At 38.0% G+C, this 12519-nt stretch overlaps 2 protein-coding genes and 2 pseudogenes across 4 annotated transcripts; all 4 read right to left on the reverse strand.

The window, feature by feature from the left end:
* Positions 1-766: 766 nt before the first annotated feature.
* Positions 767-2273, reverse strand: LOC103330174 (2-methylene-furan-3-one reductase-like; annotated as a pseudogene). Its single transcript, XR_016126124.1, has 5 exons — positions 2268-2273; positions 1920-2165; positions 1540-1828; positions 1257-1412; positions 767-1183 (listed from the first exon to the last, which is right to left on the reverse strand). The product of XR_016126124.1 is annotated as a 2-methylene-furan-3-one reductase-like (transcript).
* A 382-nt stretch (positions 2274-2655) lies between these two features.
* On the reverse strand, positions 2656-4758 carry LOC103329868 (2-methylene-furan-3-one reductase). Its single transcript, XM_008232391.3, has 4 exons — positions 4390-4758; positions 3600-3923; positions 3274-3433; positions 2656-3091 (listed from the first exon to the last, which is right to left on the reverse strand). Exons 1-4 carry the CDS (start codon positions 4606-4608, stop codon positions 2826-2828), a joined length of 969 nt encoding a protein of 322 aa, XP_008230613.2. The 5' UTR covers positions 4609-4758; the 3' UTR covers positions 2656-2825.
* A 673-nt stretch (positions 4759-5431) lies between these two features.
* Positions 5432-7413, reverse strand: LOC148918064 (2-methylene-furan-3-one reductase-like; annotated as a pseudogene). Its single transcript, XR_016126401.1, has 4 exons — positions 7053-7413; positions 6339-6663; positions 6073-6232; positions 5432-5911 (listed from the first exon to the last, which is right to left on the reverse strand). The product of XR_016126401.1 is annotated as a 2-methylene-furan-3-one reductase-like (transcript).
* A 1578-nt stretch (positions 7414-8991) lies between these two features.
* Positions 8992-11100, reverse strand: LOC103329867 (2-methylene-furan-3-one reductase-like). Its single transcript, XM_089051255.1, has 4 exons — positions 10617-11100; positions 9912-10235; positions 9646-9805; positions 8992-9486 (listed from the first exon to the last, which is right to left on the reverse strand). The coding sequence occupies exons 1-4, from the start codon at positions 10833-10835 to the stop codon at positions 9218-9220; spliced, it is 972 nt and encodes a 323-aa protein (XP_088907381.1). The 5' UTR covers positions 10836-11100; the 3' UTR covers positions 8992-9217.
* Positions 11101-12519: the final 1419 nt, after the last annotated feature.

Raw genomic sequence — 12519 nt, forward strand, 5'->3', positions numbered from 1 at the left:
CCTCTTGAGAGACTTTGTTGCAGCTGTGAACTTATTCACTGACTTAAAAGGAAAAGACGAGAAAAGAGGACGGGTGGGAGAGGTAGTGACATTTTTTTCTCCTTCCCTCCCTATGTAGGGTTTCCTTTGACACTTGTTGATTGGCTCGTTCATTGAGTAACATACCAGATAATGACGTAAGCTGTGACAACTTACAGTTTTGTTTTGATTGTGTATGAGTAAAGTTTGACACTTAGTAAAAAGTAATGACGTAAGTGCGGATCGCATTTAAGAAAGGAGAAACAAAGCTGCAACGGGTAATCAAATTTTGACATTTGCTCTTGCTGCCTTGAAAATCATAGCATGCATCATTGCTTTGCTACTATATATTTTTATCTCCACTGGATGTTTGACACTTTAACCACAGATGCTGTCATTAACATCGTTACTTTACTATCCAAATCTAATTTGGAACTTTCAATATGGTCGAAGGTTGTGGACCCCACCCGCGGCGGGGTTGGAAACATTTATCAAACATAATTGTTATGTTATCAAATATAATCTTTTGATGGATTTGCCTTTATCTGTATCCGTAGTGGAATATCTGTGTGTGTAACTGGTAAACTTGTACAACAACAAAAAAACAAAATAAGGGAAGAATAAGAAAAAACATTGGCAAAACAATAAAAAGGTCAAGGGGAACCACCTTAGCCAAGGTGTAGTTTTCGATACTTATTACGTTGCAGCAAAACAAGCAACAAGTAACGAAAAACAAAGCAAGTAGCATGAAAAACAAGTAAGTAAACTCCAACTTATGTAACATGTTTCTCACATTCCCTTCTTCATATTTTATTTTATTTATGAGGATCTCATATATATTTACGTGTGTGTGCGCACATGCTCGCTTGCCAAACTCCAACTCTGTATCTCATGGGGATGGGATGGGATACACAACCACCTTTCCTATAGCTCTGCTACTAGCTTCAAGATAGGCAAATGCTTCAAGGGTCTTAGGAAAGGGATATGGGCCATTGGGATCAATCACTGCCTTCACCTTCCCACTCTCCAAGTAAGGGTTGAGTTTCTCCAAGATAGACCCAGAAGAAGTCAGCGTAAACATGAAGGCTGGTGGTGTTATTGGACCCACCACTGCCACAACCTTCCCCCCCTCTTTTCACCGCCTTCATTGCCCTATCCGACTGCCCTGTTTTGTTTTGATATATCAGCAGAGAAAGAAACAGCAATGAAGAAATTATGAAGAATGTTCAAATATTTACCAACTGCATCATAGACCACATCAAATTTCTCAGGCAGGTCGTCGAAGTTGTCCTTCGTATAATCAATAGCAAGATCAGCACCCAAGCTCCTCAACCAATCCAGTTTTTAAGTGCTTGGAGTAGCTGCCACTCTGGAAGCACCAAAAACATGCTTTGCTAGACATCAAGTATTTGATAATCAGTCATACTTAATTAGAGCAAGCAAGATTATTGAAGCCTAAATTAATGGAATATATGCCCTTCTTGACTAATTCCATATTATATTAGAAATAGAAGTATTGACTATATACCTGAATAACATGGGTTCCTACACCCCCAGCACCTCTTAAAACCCTTCATAGGCAGTCTCAATAGCCACAGGAAGGCTAGCAGCCTCAGCAAAACTCAGATTTTTGGGTTTCACAGCCAACAATGTTTCTTCCACAGCCGTGTACTCTGCTAACGACCCAACTTTCTTTAGGTTTATTAGACCTTGCTCATTGATAGTCCTAATACTTCATCCCCGCCTTAAATTTCCTTGCTTGGCTTCCAAGCTTCACCACAACACCAGCAACGTCATACCCTGGAACTGTCTGCAAAATAAATATTCGAAAAACACAAAGAAAGTTACAAATGCAGCCATTAAAGAAATGGAAAAGAGAAACTGAGAGGCAGCAAGCTCACAGGTAGAGCACTGTCAGTGTCCTTGAAATACCCAAGAAGCCTCATGGGATCAATGGGGTTAAGTGCTGCAGCAGCCACCTCGATGAGCACATGGTCTTCCTCTACTTGAGGAAGAGGCATGTTTGGATCAAGTTTCAACATATCTGCCAGTTTTCCGTACTCCACGTAAACCCAAGCCTTGTTTACAGAGGGAAGGTTTGCTTCCGCAAGCCATATTGTGTACAAGAAAGAAACTATATGTTCTTTCTATTCGTGATGGAAAGAGGGACGGAAAACTGGGTATTTATTTGTAAGTTTGAAGTTTGAAATTTGTATTTATGCCTGTAGATGCATATTATTTTGTGGTACGTTCATAGTTTGATATTACCTCAACTAAGTCAAATATGTAATTACTTTAATGGCGGATATGACGAAAGCTGTGACAATTTGCAGTTTAATATGTTCTTGTTCAATGCTGATTTCCTGAGTTAGGTTTTTCCAGTTTGGGCCGTTTTTGTTTACAGAGTTAACCAAAACATCTGCTGTCCCCAAAGTTGGTGGCTAATTTAACAGTGTTAATCTTCTGTGAAGTGGGTGGTAATGTTCAAAAAATTAGGAAGGGAAATAGCCAGGGGCCAATACAATGAATATATGAAGTGGTTTCTACCCCACTTGATCACAAAATTAACAAGGTTATATCTGACCGTTCAACTTTGTTACCTGCAATGAGCAACCAGGAAGAAAACAGAGTGCAAAGTACCCAAACTCCCAACCAACTCCATATAAGTACATAAAACATGCATCATCTTACGGGATGGGATGCACAACCATTATTACAAGATTTCAAGTTTAAACAACCAGCAGAAGATTACAAAAATATATAAAACACAAACTGACTGATTTCCTGCCTGCACAATCTCTATCATCTTAAGGGATGGGATGCACAACGACCTTTCCTGTAGCTCTGGAGGTTTCAAGGTAGGCAAATGCTTCAACAGTCTTAGAAAAGGGATATGGGCTTGTGGGATCAAGCACCGGCTTCACCTTCCCACTCTCCAAGTATGGCTTCAGCTTCTCCAATATAGTCCCAGTTGAAGTCAGCACAAATGTGAGCGCTGGTGGCGTTACTGAACCAAAGATTGTTACAACCTTCCCGTTTTCTTTCACTGCCTTCACTGCCCTGTCAGACTGCCCTGTTTTTGGAAATAAAAACATCATATATTTTCATTCTTTGACTCATTCCTGGTAAATAAACCAATAGGCTATAACATTGATATATTATTTCCTTTCCAGACTTCAGTTGGTGGGTACATGCCTCATATGGATGAAAACATTATGTATAGAATTGTTAAGAAACAACAATGAAGAATCTTACCAACTGCATCATATACCACATCAAATTTCTCAGGCAGGTCTTCAAAGTTATCCTTGGTGTAATCAATAGCCAAATCAGCACCCAAGCTTCTCAGCAAATCCAGTTTTTTAGTGCTTGCAGTAGCTGCTACTTTTGAAGCACCAAAAACATGTTTCGCTAGCTGCCTCACGTTAAAAAAAAAAAACATTTATCTGTTAGATATAATCAATTGTATAGATATTCAGCTCTACTTAATCAGAGCCCAAATTAGTGCAAATGTTTGCACTTCTTGACTAATTCCATATCAGTTTAAGGACATTCTGGAACTAGATATAAATTTACTTTACCTGAATAACATGTGTTCCCACTCCCCCAGCGCCTCCTAAAACAAGAATAGATTTACCAGCAGAAAACTCAGTCCGTTCAAGCCCTTCGTAGGCGGTCTCCAGAGCCAGGGGAAGGCTAGCAGCTTCAACAAAACTCAGATTTTGGGGTTTGAGAGCGAACACTCTTTCTTCTGAAGCAGTGTACTCTGCCAAAGACCCAAACTTTTTTGGGTTCACCAAAGCATTCTCATTGAGATCCCCATATACTTCATCCCCCACCTTAAACTTCGTCACTTGGCTTCCCACCTTCACCACCACACCAGCAACATCATACCCAGGAACCGTCTGCAAAACAAATTGATTTAATAAAAAAGAATTCTAGCTACGTTCTTTGTCACTTGCCTGCCCAGCTGGATTACTAGTAACACTAAGCATGCTAATTGAAAAGACACTGGAACATGCAATGGAAACACATCAAGGTAACAGAAGTTCCTTCCAGATCAACTAGATGAAATTGAATTTGATTCTTCAAAGCAGCTTCCTTTTTCTCAAGTATTTTGATTTACACAAAATTGATCAAAAACATGATCACTTGTATCAAAAAGAAAAAAAGAGAGGCAATTATACAGCAAAATGGATCCAACAACACCAGGCCATCTTTTCAAACAAACAAACAAAATGGATCAAACAAACAAACAAAAAAGAAAAAGAAAAACTTATAAAATCGTAAGGATTAACATTATTTTCAAACCCCAAATTCCAAATACAAGCAAATGATTTAAAAGAGAATGAAAGAGAAAGAGGCTCTCACAGGTGGAGGAGAGTCGATCTCCTTGAAATACCCAAGCATCCTCTTGAAATCAATTGGGTTAAGAGATGCAGCAACCACCTTGATGAGCACCTGGTCTTCCTTTATTTCAGGCACAGCAACACTGGGATCAAATTTCAAAACATCTGCAGACTGTCCATATTCTGAGTACACCCAAGCCTTGTTTACAGAGGGTATGGAATCACTTAAAGCTGCAGCCATTGATGATTGTTGCACAGAAAAACCAAACTTTCAGGGAAATTGAGGGGTTTTCTTCTTGTAAGCAAATGAGTGAGATGAGTAGACACACTCGGATGGGAGGGAGGAGACCTTGACCGCGTGCCGTTTAGAAAGAAACTCGAAATAATGAATCTAGATACTTTATCACTTGAGGTTCTTTGGCCACTAGAGACGCGGTAGCAACGCAACCGGGAAATGTAAACCAAAAAAAAGATGGCTCGTTTTTTTATTATATTAGTATTATCATTATCATTAGTATATCTAAGATTAGTATTTAGAGGGAGATTCTCTTAAGAATTTTATGTTAAGAATTGGTTACGTACTTCTATTTTTGATCGTTGGATTGCATTCATTAAATGTTTTGGTAGTCTTTTAGATACAATCCAACGACCGAAATTAGAACTGTGTAACAAATCTTTAACTTAAATACTCATTAAAGAATCCCCCAGTATTTAGTAAGCTAGGATTGTAACATGGTAGAAACAGGCCTGTCAACCTCTTTTAAATATACAACATGGATCCTGGCTATACAATATAGTTAGACTCTCGTGTCGATCCAAGTGAATGGAGAATTCTCCAATAAGTATTTTATGTTAATGATTGATTATATATTTCTAATCTCAATTCAATATATGTTGCATATTAAATCTATTAACACATCTAATGAATGCAATCCAACGATCGAGATAAGAAATACGTAACAAATCCTTAACAAAAGAATTATCCTTTTTACGAAGATAAATCTTTGTAAACTAGGCCAGAGAATAGCAAGTTACAAATCCTGTCATAGAACAGAAGAATGCACTTGGAAAAAAAGTTTAATTTTCTTCTTTTTCTTGCTTTCCGCAAGTCAGCCCATATACATATGCAAAACTCCCAACTTCATATTATAATATATATAAGCATCTCACATCCCCATTATTACAACACTAAGTTTACACAACCAGCAGATTAGAAATACATAACCCACAAACTGACTGATTGCCTGCCTGCCTGCACAATCTCCTCTATCTTTCTTATGGGATGGGATGCACAACCACCTTCCCTATAGCCCTGGAGGTTTCAAGGTAAGCAAATGCTTCAACAGTCTTGGAAAAGGGATATGGGCTTGTGGGATCAAGCACCGGCTTCACCTTCCCACTCTCCAAGTATGGTTTCAGCTTCTCCAATATAGTCCCAGTTGAAGTCAGTATAAATATGAAGGCCGCTGCTGCTACTGGACCTGGTACTATTGTCACTACCTTCCCTCCTTCTTTCACTGCCTTCACTGCCCTGTCAGACTCCCCTGTTTTTTTTTTTTTTCCAAAAACATCATATAATAATATCAGTCTTTGATTCATTCCTGGTAAATAAATAAACTAATAGATTCCCCTGTTGGTAGGTGCATGCCATATATGGATTACATAATGTATAGAATTGTTGAGAAACCAGAATGAAGAATCTTACCAACTGTATCATATACCACATCAAATTTCTCAGGCAGTTCTTCATACTTCTCCTTGGTGTAGTCGACAGCCAAATCAGCACCCAAGCTTCTCAACAGCTCCAGTTTTCTAGTGCTTGCAGTTGCTGCTACTTTTGAAGCACCAAAAACATGCTTTGCTAGCTGCCCAAATTAGTGGAAATGTTTGCACTTCTTAACTAATTCCATGTAAAGATTGAGTTATATAAAGCATGAGGACATTTTGGAAAAAGAAATCAAACTACTTTACCTGAACAACATGCGTTCCCACTCCCCCAGCGCCTCCTAAAACAAGAATGGATTTACCAGCAGAAAATTCAGTTCGTTCAAGCCCTTCATAGGCAGTCTCAATAGCCAGGGGAAGGCTAGCAGCTTCAACAAAACTCAGATTTTGGGGTTTGAGAGCCAAAACTCTTTCTGCTGCAGCAGTGTACTCTGCCAAAGACCCAAACCTTGTTGGGTTCTCCAAAGCTTTCTCATTGAGATCCCCATATACTTCATCCCCCACCTTAAACTTTCGTTACTTGGCTTCCCACCTTCACCACCACACCAGCAACATCATACCCGGGAACCGTCTGCAAAACAAATTGATTCCAGCTGATTACTAGGAATATAAACATGCTAATGGGAACATGCAATAGAAACATAACAAGGTGACAAAACTTCCTTCATGATCAACTAGATGAAATTTATTCTGATTCTTTAAAGCATCTACCTTTCCCCCTTCTTAAGTATTTAGATTTGCAAAAATTTGTTACTTGTATCAAAAAAGAAGAAAGGCCAATTATACAGCAAAATGGATCCAACAACAGCAGGCCATATTTTCAGACTGGACTGCCAAACAATTAAAAAGGAAAAAAATATTAAAACCTATAAATTCCTAAAAATAAACATTATTTTCAAGACACCAATCAAAATACAAGCAAATGCGTTAAAAGAACATGAAAGAGAAAGAGGCTCTCACAGGTAGAGGAGAGTCAGTGGCCTTAAAATACCCAAACATCCTCTTGTAATCAACTGGGTTAAGAGCTGCAGCAACCACCTTGATGAGCACCTGGTCTTCCTTTATTTCAGGAACCGGAACATTGGGATCGAGTTTCAAAACATCTGCAGCCTTTCCATATTCTGAGTACACCCAAGCCTTGTTTACAGAGGGTATGGAATCAGTTGAAGCTGCAGCCATTGATGACTAAAATGCACAGAAAAACCAAACTTTGAGGGGAATTGAAGGGTTTTCTTCTTGTAAGCAGATGAGTGTGATGAGCAAACACACTCAGATAGCTCTTCCACTTTAATAGAAAGAGATCAATGTCAACCAGGTGAAGGACCTATGAGACCCTGACAGCGTGTCGTTTTGTTGGTGAAGGAGAAGAATGTGGTGGAAGCTTGGATATTTACGTACGTACGCGGCCATAGAAAGAAGAAAGGAAAAATAAATTTCAAATTATGCATCTGGATGCATATTATGACTCAGGTTCATTGTGCCAGAAGAGAAAAGGACAATTCAATTGGAAAACCCCTTTTTTTTTTTTCACAAGAAATGTATGCAATTGAAGTTTTGCTTCTTGAGTTTCACTAAAACAAAAATAGGGTTGAAATTATATTATTTAAACATATCAAAATCCATCATTTCAAAATCCATTTATAAAACACCCAAAAAGTTGACTTTGGGGTTGATTTTGTGTGTTTAAATAGACTTGGGTTTTTATAAATGTCTAGAATTGGGTTTATTTATAAATTTGTATACTTTTTTTCTGTTCTTTTGAATACAAGTCATGGTTTAAACTATAAGATGATTAGGTTTTTCACACGTGGCATAGTTTGACTATTTGCCATAGTAAAGATGGACACAAATTGTTTTTTTTTTTTCTTTCAAAGATAAACTTCATTAAATAAATTTCAACCATATAAGACATTTAAAATACCAATCCTAAGAAGGTAACAAATTCACATGTGAAAAACAAAACTAGAGCGAACAAAAGCCGCATTAAATCTATTAACCCACATCACTACATCCACAATTAATCATATGCCCTAACAAAACCCACAAACCCAATATGACCGAAACCTTAAAGCAACTTATGAGCCTAAATGAACCTACCACCATCACCTGAGGAAGCGTCGTTGCGGCCACATCCACCATATCAGAATGATTTGGGAAAATATGATTTTCATTAATCTACCTGCGTATAATAGCGAAAAATATAAACGAAAACAAAAACCATGCCAAAGAACAATTGAGTGATTTGCAACAACCTCGATCAAAGACGATGTAGAATTAAAAAAGAACATGAGCAGTGTTAGAGAGTGAATTTTGGGAGAATGATTTGCTTGAGAACATAACCTAAAATGAGTGATGTGAGACTTCAATTTGAGCATGGATAAAAATAAAAAAATCACCAGAAGGGGTTTCTTATTCAAAACGTCATAGTAACCTTCTTACAACCACCACCATCCCCCCAAAAAAAGAATCAAATACTTTTATTAAAGGCGAACACGAACATTAGCATTTCTAGCTAAGGTATTAAACAACCAATCTAGAGGTACAAAATCCCAAGAGTAATTATCACCTACCCTATGTGCAAAAGTTGCAACCTCATGAGCAGCTTTGTTGTAGCTGTGAACCTATACACTGATTCAAAAGAAAAAGACGAGAAGAGGGGATGGGGAGGAGAAGTAGTGACACTTTTTTTTCCTTCTTTCTCTGTGAAGTTCATTTGAGACTCAGAAAGGAGAAAGCGGCTAGAGAAACACAACTTGTTGATTGGCTCGTTCATCGAGTAACATACCAGATAATGACGTAAGCTGTGACAACTTACAGTTTTGTTTTGATAGTGTATGAGTAAAGTTTGACACCTAGTAAAAAGTAATAAAGTAAGTGCGGATCGCATTTAAGAAAGGAGTAAACCAAAGCTGCAACGTCAATCAAATTTTGACATTTGCTCTTGTTGCCTTCAAAACCACAACATGCATCATTGCTTTGCTACTTATATATATATATATATATATATATAAGCATCTCACATCCCCATTACTACAACACTAGGTTTACACAACCCGCAGATTAGATATACATAACCCACAAACTGACTGATTGCCTGCCTGCCTGCACAATCTCTTCCATCTTTCTTATGGGATGGGATGCACAACCACCTTCCCTGTAGCCCTGGAGGTTTCAAGGTAAGCAAATGCTTCAACAGTCTTGGAAAAGGGATATGGGCTTGTGGGATCAAGCACCGGCTTCACCTTCCCACTCTCCAAGTATGGCTTCAGCTTCTCCAATATAGTCCCAGTTGAAGTCAGTATAAATATGAAGGCCGCTGCTGCTACTGGACCTGGTACTATTGTCACTACCTTCCCTCCTTCTTTCACTGCCTTCACTGCCCTGTCAGACTCCCCTGTTTTTTTTTTTTCCAAAAACATCATATAATAATATCAGTCTTTGATTCATTCCTGGTAAATAAATAAACTAATAGATTCCCCTGTTGGTAGGTGCATGCCATATATGGATTACATAATGTATAGAATTGTTGAGAAACCAGAATGAAGAATCTTACCAACTGTATCATATACCACATCAAATTTCTCAGGCAGTTCTTCATACTTCTCCTTGGTGTAGTCGACAGCCAAATCAGCACCCAAGCTTCTCAACAGCTCCAGTTTTCTAGTGCTTGCAGTTGCTGCTACTTTTGAAGCACCAAAAACATGCTTTGCTAGCTGCCCAAATTAGTGGAAATGTTTGCACTTCTTAAATAATTCCATGTGCAGATTGAGTTATATAAAGCCTGAGGACATTTTGGAATTAGAAATCAAACTACTTTACCTGAATAACATGTGTTCCCACTCCCCCAGCGCCTCCTAAAACAAGAATGGATTTACCAGCAGAAAATTCAGTTCGTTCAAGCCCTTCATAGGCAGTCTCAATAGCCAGGGGAAGGCTAGCAGCTTCAACAAAACTCAGATTTTGGGGTTTGAGAGCCAAAACTCTTTCTGCTGCAGCAGTGTACTCTGCCAAAGACCCAAAACTCGTTGGGTTCTCCAAACCTTTGTCATTGAGATCCCCATATACTTCATCCCCCACCTTAAACTTTGTTACTTGGCTTCCCACCTTCACCACCACACCAGCAACATCATACCCGGGAACCGTCTGCAAAACAATTGATTCCAGCTGATTACTAGGAATATAAACATGCTAATGGGAACATGCAATAGAAACATAACAAGGTGACAAAACTTCCTTCATGATCAACTATATGAAATTTATTCTGATTCTTCAAAGCATCTACCTTCCCTAAGTATTTAGATTTGCAAAAAATTTGTTACTTGTATCAAAAAAGAAGAAAGGCCAATTATACAGCAAAATGGATCCAACAACAGCAGGCCATATTTTCAGACTGGACTGCCAAACAATTAAAAAGGAAAAAAAATAAAAACCTATAAATTCCTAAAAATAAACATTATTTTCAAGACACCAATCAAAATACAAGCAAATGCGTTAAAAGAACATGAAAGAGAAAGAGGCTCTCACAGGTGGAGGAGAGTCAGTGGCCTTAAAATACCCAAACATCCTCTTGTAATCAACTGGGTTAAGAGCCGCAGCAACCACCTTGATGAGCACCTGGTCTTCCTTTATTTCAGGAACCGGAACATTGGGATCAAGTTTCAAAACATCTGCAGCCTTTCCATATTCTGAGTACACCCAAGCCTTGTTTACAGAGGGTATGGAATCAGTTGAAGCTGCAGCCATTGATGACTAAAATGCACAGAAAAACCAAACTTTGAGGGGAATTGAAGGGTTTTCTTCTTGTAAGCAGATGAGTGTGATGAGCAAACACACTCAGATAGCTCTTCCACTTTAATAGAAAGAGATCAATGTCAACCAGGTGAAGGACCTATGAGACCCTGACAGCGTGTCGTTTTGTTGGTAAAGGAGAAGAATGTGGTGGAAGCTTGGATATTTACGTACGTACGAGAAAGGAAAAATAAATTTCAAATTATGCATCTGGATGCATATTATGACTCAGGTTCAATGTGCCAGAAGAGAACAGGACAATTCAATTGGAAAACCCTTTTTTTTTTTTTCACAAGAAATGTATGCAATTGAAGTTTTGCTTCTTGTTTTTCTTATTTGTCAGACTCAGTAAGAAAAATAAGAAAAAAGAAAAGAGAAGAGAAAGCAATACTTTTTTTCGGTTCTTTTGAATACAAGTTATGGTCTAAACTATAAGATGATTAGGTTTTTCACATGTGGCATAGTAAAGATGGACACAAATTGTTTTTTTTTTCTTTCAAAGATAAACTTCATTAAATAAATTTCAACGATATAAGACATTTAAAATACCAATCCTAAGAAGGTAACAAATTCACATGTGAAAAACAAAACTAGAGCGAATAAAAGCGCATTAAAACTATTAGCCCACATCACTACATCCACAATTAATCATATGCCCTAACAAAGCCCACAAACTCAATATGACCGAAACCTTAAAGCAACTTATGAGCCTAAATAAACCCTACCACCATCACCTGAGGAAGTGTCGTTGCGGTCACATCCACCACCGTATCTGTGATTTGGGGAAAATATGATTTCCATTAATCTACATGTGTATAATAGCGAAAAATATAAACGAAAACAAAAACCATGCCAAAGAACAATTGAGTGATTTGCAACAACCTCGATTCAAAGACAGATGTAGAATTAAAAGAGAACATGAGCAGTGTTAGAGAGTGGGTTTTGGGAGAAGAATTTGCTTGAGAACATAACCTAAAAGGAGTGATGAGAAACTTCAATTTGAGCATGGATAAAAATAAAAAAAAATCACTACAAGGGGTTTCTTATTCAAAACGTCTTAGTAACCTTTACTTTTATTAAAGGTGAACACGAACATTAGCATTTCTAGCTAATGTATTAAACAACCAACCTAGAGGTACAAAATCCCAAGAGTAATTATCACCTACCCTATGTGCAAAAATTGCAACCTCATGAGCAGCTTTGTTGTAGCTGTGAACCTATTCATTAACTCAAAAGAAAAAGACGAGAAGAGAGGATGGGGAGGAGAAGTAGCGACACTTTTTTTTCCTTCTCTCTCTGTGAAGTTCATTTGAGACTCAGAGAGGAGAAAGCGGCTAGAGAAACACAACTTGTTGATTGGCTCGTTCATCGAGTAACATACCAGATAATGACGTAAGCTGTGACAACTTACAGTTTTGTTTTGATAGTGTATTGAGTGAAGTTTGACACCTAGTAAAAAGTAATAACGTAAGTGCGGATCGCATTTAAGAAAGGAGTAAAACAAAGCTGCAACGGGCAATCAAATTTTGACATTTGCTCTTGTTGCCTTCAAAACCACAACATGCATCATTGCTTTGCTACTATATATTTTTATCTCCACTGGATGTCATGTTACTTTACCATCCAAATCTAATTTGGA

Source organism: Prunus mume, linkage group LG4 (assembly GCF_029339155.1).
Source record: "Prunus mume cultivar Tortuosa linkage group LG4, ASM2933915v1, whole genome shotgun sequence".
NCBI lineage: Eukaryota > Viridiplantae > Streptophyta > Magnoliopsida > Rosales > Rosaceae > Prunus > Prunus mume.

Coding starts and splice junctions, on each gene's coding strand:
- LOC103329868 (XM_008232391.3), bottom strand. CDS start 4,608: ATGGCTGCAGCTTTAAGTGATTCCATACCCTCTGTAAACAAGGCTTGG. Junction 3,924..4,389: donor AGATCGACTCTCCTCCACCT/GTGAGAGCCTCT, acceptor TTTGTTTTGCAG/ACGGTTCCTGGGTATGATGT. Junction 3,434..3,599: donor TGGGAACACATGTTATTCAG/GTAAAGTAAATT, acceptor AACGTGAGGCAG/CTAGCGAAACATGTTTTTGG.
- LOC103329867 (XM_089051255.1), bottom strand. CDS start 10,835: ATGGCTGCAGCTTCAACTGATTCCATACCCTCTGTAAACAAGGCTTGG. Junction 10,236..10,616: donor CCACTGACTCTCCTCCACCT/GTGAGAGCCTCT, acceptor ATTGTTTTGCAG/ACGGTTCCCGGGTATGATGT. Junction 9,806..9,911: donor TGGGAACACATGTTATTCAG/GTAAAGTAGTTT, acceptor TAATTTGGGCAG/CTAGCAAAGCATGTTTTTGG.